General features: G+C 55.2%; 2 protein-coding genes across 2 annotated transcripts, besides 3 other annotated features; both read right to left on the bottom strand.

The window, feature by feature from the left end:
- Positions 1 to 279, bottom strand: Tc00.1047053507043.21 (mucin TcMUCI, putative; the record flags this gene model as incomplete). The annotated part of the gene is made up of 1 exon (XM_797922.1): positions 1 to 279. A coding segment is annotated over one exon (279 nt), but the record flags the coding sequence as incomplete, so codon positions are not given.
- Positions 1 to 3,509: a sequence feature (areas not merged during assembly with more than two copies in the genome that could not be assigned to a particular haplotype).
- Positions 35 to 187: a microsatellite.
- Positions 2,428 to 2,784, bottom strand: Tc00.1047053507043.10 (mucin TcMUCI, putative; the record flags this gene model as incomplete). Its single annotated transcript, XM_797921.1, has 1 exon — positions 2,428 to 2,784. The coding sequence occupies one exon, from the start codon at positions 2,782 to 2,784 to the stop codon at positions 2,428 to 2,430; it is 357 nt and encodes a 118-aa protein (XP_803014.1).
- Positions 2,540 to 2,685: a microsatellite.

Raw genomic sequence — 3,509 nt, 5'->3', positions numbered from 1 at the left:
TGGTGCCTCTGTCGTCGTAATAGTTGGTGCCTCTGTCGTAGTTGTAGTCGTCGTTGGCGGCTTTGTCGTCGTGGTTGTAGTCGTCGTCGGTGGCTTTGTCGTCGTGGTTGTAGTCGTGGTTGGTGGCTTTGTCGTCGTGGTTGTAGTCGTCGTTGGCGGCTTTGTCGTCGTGGTTGTCGTTGTGGTCTCGGAATCATCACCATTCGCTGTCACGCACACGGATAAGCAGCAGCACAGGGCGAGCACCAACAGGGCGCACAGCAGACGGCACGTAGTCATTATTGGTTGTTGCTGTGAATAGATTGGACGACGCCTAGCCTTTTTTGCTTTGCGGTGGAACAGAAGAGAAAATGAAGAAAAATGCATGTTGACGGAGACGCACCCACGCACTTGAGGGTGAAGGGTCGGCATCACAGTTACAGCAAGGCGAAGCAAACCTCTGCAACGGACGTACAGCTCCAGGAGCTGCAGGTGTGCATCGCCAATTTATGCTCGCTCCTTTGCGCGCCGCTTCCTCAAGCCAAAACCCCAACGTGGTGGCTGTTTTGGTGCAACCGAAGAAACGATGCACCCCCAATGAGGAACAGAGGTAAAATAACAACGATAATAATAAGGCAAAAGTCACACACCGTCTCTTCGTTGTTTTCTCTCCGCTCCCTTATATTACTAGGAACTGTGACCAAAACAAGAGCGTCAGCGTAGGCCGCGTGATGCCCCGTCGGCCTCATATACAAGCATGCCATCAATCACTCGTTTGCAAAGGGCGTCTCCTTGATCTTCCATGTACGTTGCTTGGTCTCCGTGTTGACGTAGTAGAGGCGGCCACTCTTTGCATCCCTATACTCCTTCCACGTCCCACACCCGTAGCGCACCTTTTGTTTTTGCAGCGATCCCTTCCTGCACTTCCTGCTGCTCCCGCTGAGGGGCTGCACCACCCTTCTTCTCTTCAAGAGCCTCGGATGGCGGCTTCCCCCTCGCCTCTTGCGTGGCCGTCTGACTGTCGTATGTCCTCCCCGCCTCTCGCTGGCGCGGCTCCTCCCAGTTGCCGCACAACACGCCACCACCCTCTGCTGGCGTCGCTGAGCATGCCTCCGCTGCCTTTGTTGCAGCAGCAGCAACTGCAGGAGAGGGATTCCCCTTCACGAGCGGCTGCGACTCGGTTGTGGCCGCCTATTCGTCTCCATACGACAATCCCAAGCCACGCTGCTGCGCCTCCGCCTTAAAGCCTTGCAACGGATCCCCGTCCAGCGGTGCGCCAGGCGCCGGCTGCGGTCGCCCGTCATGCCGCCCGTCGCGGAGGATAGTGCGCGCGGCAAAGAGATCGACACGCCGCACAAATATTTATTTTATTTTGTTCTGCTCGCACAAAGCAGCAAGAAGTAAACAACGGACCAACAACCACGCCGCGAGTGACAAAAAAAGAATAGGCGTTTGTTCATTGCTTTCGCCGTCCTCTCCTTCCCTCGGCCGCCAACGGCACCACTTGCCCCCCACAATCCACCACGGGCAGGGGCCACACAACGAGCCCACAAAAGAAACACAGAAGAGCTCCACAAACAGACGCTGCTGCGACGCTGCTGGTGTGACAGCAACGCAAAAAGCGGGTGTGCCCCACAAAACAGCCTCCAACGCATACACAACGAATGAACGGTGGCGGAGAGAAGCCGGCACCGACGATCAACAGAAATAGCATGAAGCGGAAACAGCGCAGCCTCCATCATGCCAGCATCAAATGCCGTCGCACCAGCAAACATCCTCCTCCCCAGATGGGTACGCATCGCCATAAGCCTCCAAACGCACCGGCCACATGCACGTCCGCCGGCAACACAGCAGCGTCACGTTGGAACGCCACATCCCCACGATGCCTACACCAGCACCAAATACTCCGTCGCACAAACACGCGAGCAGCAGCACATCAGCGCGAGCGTCAACAGGCCGCAGCACACACGGCCAGCATCATCACGAACGGTGGAGTTGCCCGACACTGTGAAGTCAACCTGCAAGAGCATGGGAGAGAACAAAGAGAAAAGCGGCCGCTACACCACACACAGCCAACGCACAATAACAAACGGCAGCAGCCCAGCAGAAGCAGCAGCGCACACACACCACGACGCAGACGGAACTAGCACAAGAGCAAAAAAAGCACAACGCCCTGAAAAAAAAAAGGTTGCAATAATAAAAAAAGAAAAGACTTTTTAAAAGGAAAAAAACGCCCAAAGGTTCAGTACGCATGCATATGAGTGTGCCCGCGATGCTTGCAACGTGACGGAGGTGGGAAGCAACGCGGAGCACACAGCAGGGCAGCGGAAGCAAACAAAGCAAAAAACGATCATCACAATTACTCTTACTTTATACATCGGACCACAAGAGACGTACACATGTCCCAGTGGCTTTGAGTGCTGGCACGCACAGCCCACGCACACCTTCTCAGCCCAGAGTGGTGTACGCCAGCGCGGATACGGCAAGCACAAGCGGGGCACACACCCACGCAGAGCTGCCGAGGCTGCCTTCAATTCTGCGAATACTTGACGGTTCGCGGGTGGTCGTCGTAGTTGGTGCCTCTGTCGTCGTAATAGTTGGTGCCTCTGTCGTAGTAGTAGTCGTCGTTGGCGGCTTTGTCGTCGTGGTTGTAGTCGTCGTGGTTGTAGTCGTAGTTGGCGGCTTTGTCGTCGTGGTTGTCGTTGTGGAACTGGATTCTCCTTCACCATTCGCTGTCACGCACACGGACGGGCAGCAGCACAGGGCGAGCACCAACAGGGCGCACAGCAGACGGCACGTAGTCATTATTGGTTGTTGTTGTGAATAGATTGGACGACGCCTAGCTTTTTTTGCTTTGCGGTGGAGCAGAGGAGAAAATGAAGAAAAATGCATGTTGACGGAGACGCACCCACGCACTTGAGGGTGAAGGGTCGGCATCACAGTTACAGCAAGGCGAAGCAAACCTCTGCAACGGACGTACAGCTCCAGGAGCTGCAGGTGTGCATCGCCAATTTATGCTCGCTCCTTTGCGCGCCGCTTCCTCAAGCCAAAACCCCAACGTGGTGGCTGTTTTGGTGCAACCGAAGAAACGATGCACCCCCAATGAGGAACAGAGGTAAAATAACAACGATAATAATAAGGCAAAAGTCACACACCGTCTCTTCGTTGTTTTCTCTCCGCTCCCTTATATTACTAGGAACTGTGACCAAAACAAGAGCGTCAGCGTAGGCCGCATGATGCCCCGTCGGCCTCATATACAAGCATGCCATCAATCACTCGTTTGCAAAGGGCGTCTCCTTGATCTTCCATGTACGTTGCTTGGTCTCCGTGTTGACGTAGTAGAGGCGGCCACTCTTTGCATCCCTATACTCCTTCCACGTCCCACACACCCGTAGCGCACCTTTTGTTTTTGCAGCGATCCCTTCCTGCACTTCCTGCTGCTCCCGCTGAGGGGCTGCACTACCCTTCTTCTCTTTCAGAGCCTCGGATGGCGGCTCCCCCTCGCCTCTTGCGTGGTCGTCTGACTGTCG

This window comes from Trypanosoma cruzi, genomic scaffold, assembly GCF_000209065.1.
Source record: "Trypanosoma cruzi strain CL Brener 1047053517133 genomic scaffold, whole genome shotgun sequence".
In the NCBI taxonomy this organism is placed as follows: domain Eukaryota; phylum Euglenozoa; class Kinetoplastea; order Trypanosomatida; family Trypanosomatidae; genus Trypanosoma; species Trypanosoma cruzi.
This window is presented reverse-complemented; position numbering and strand designations above follow the sequence as displayed.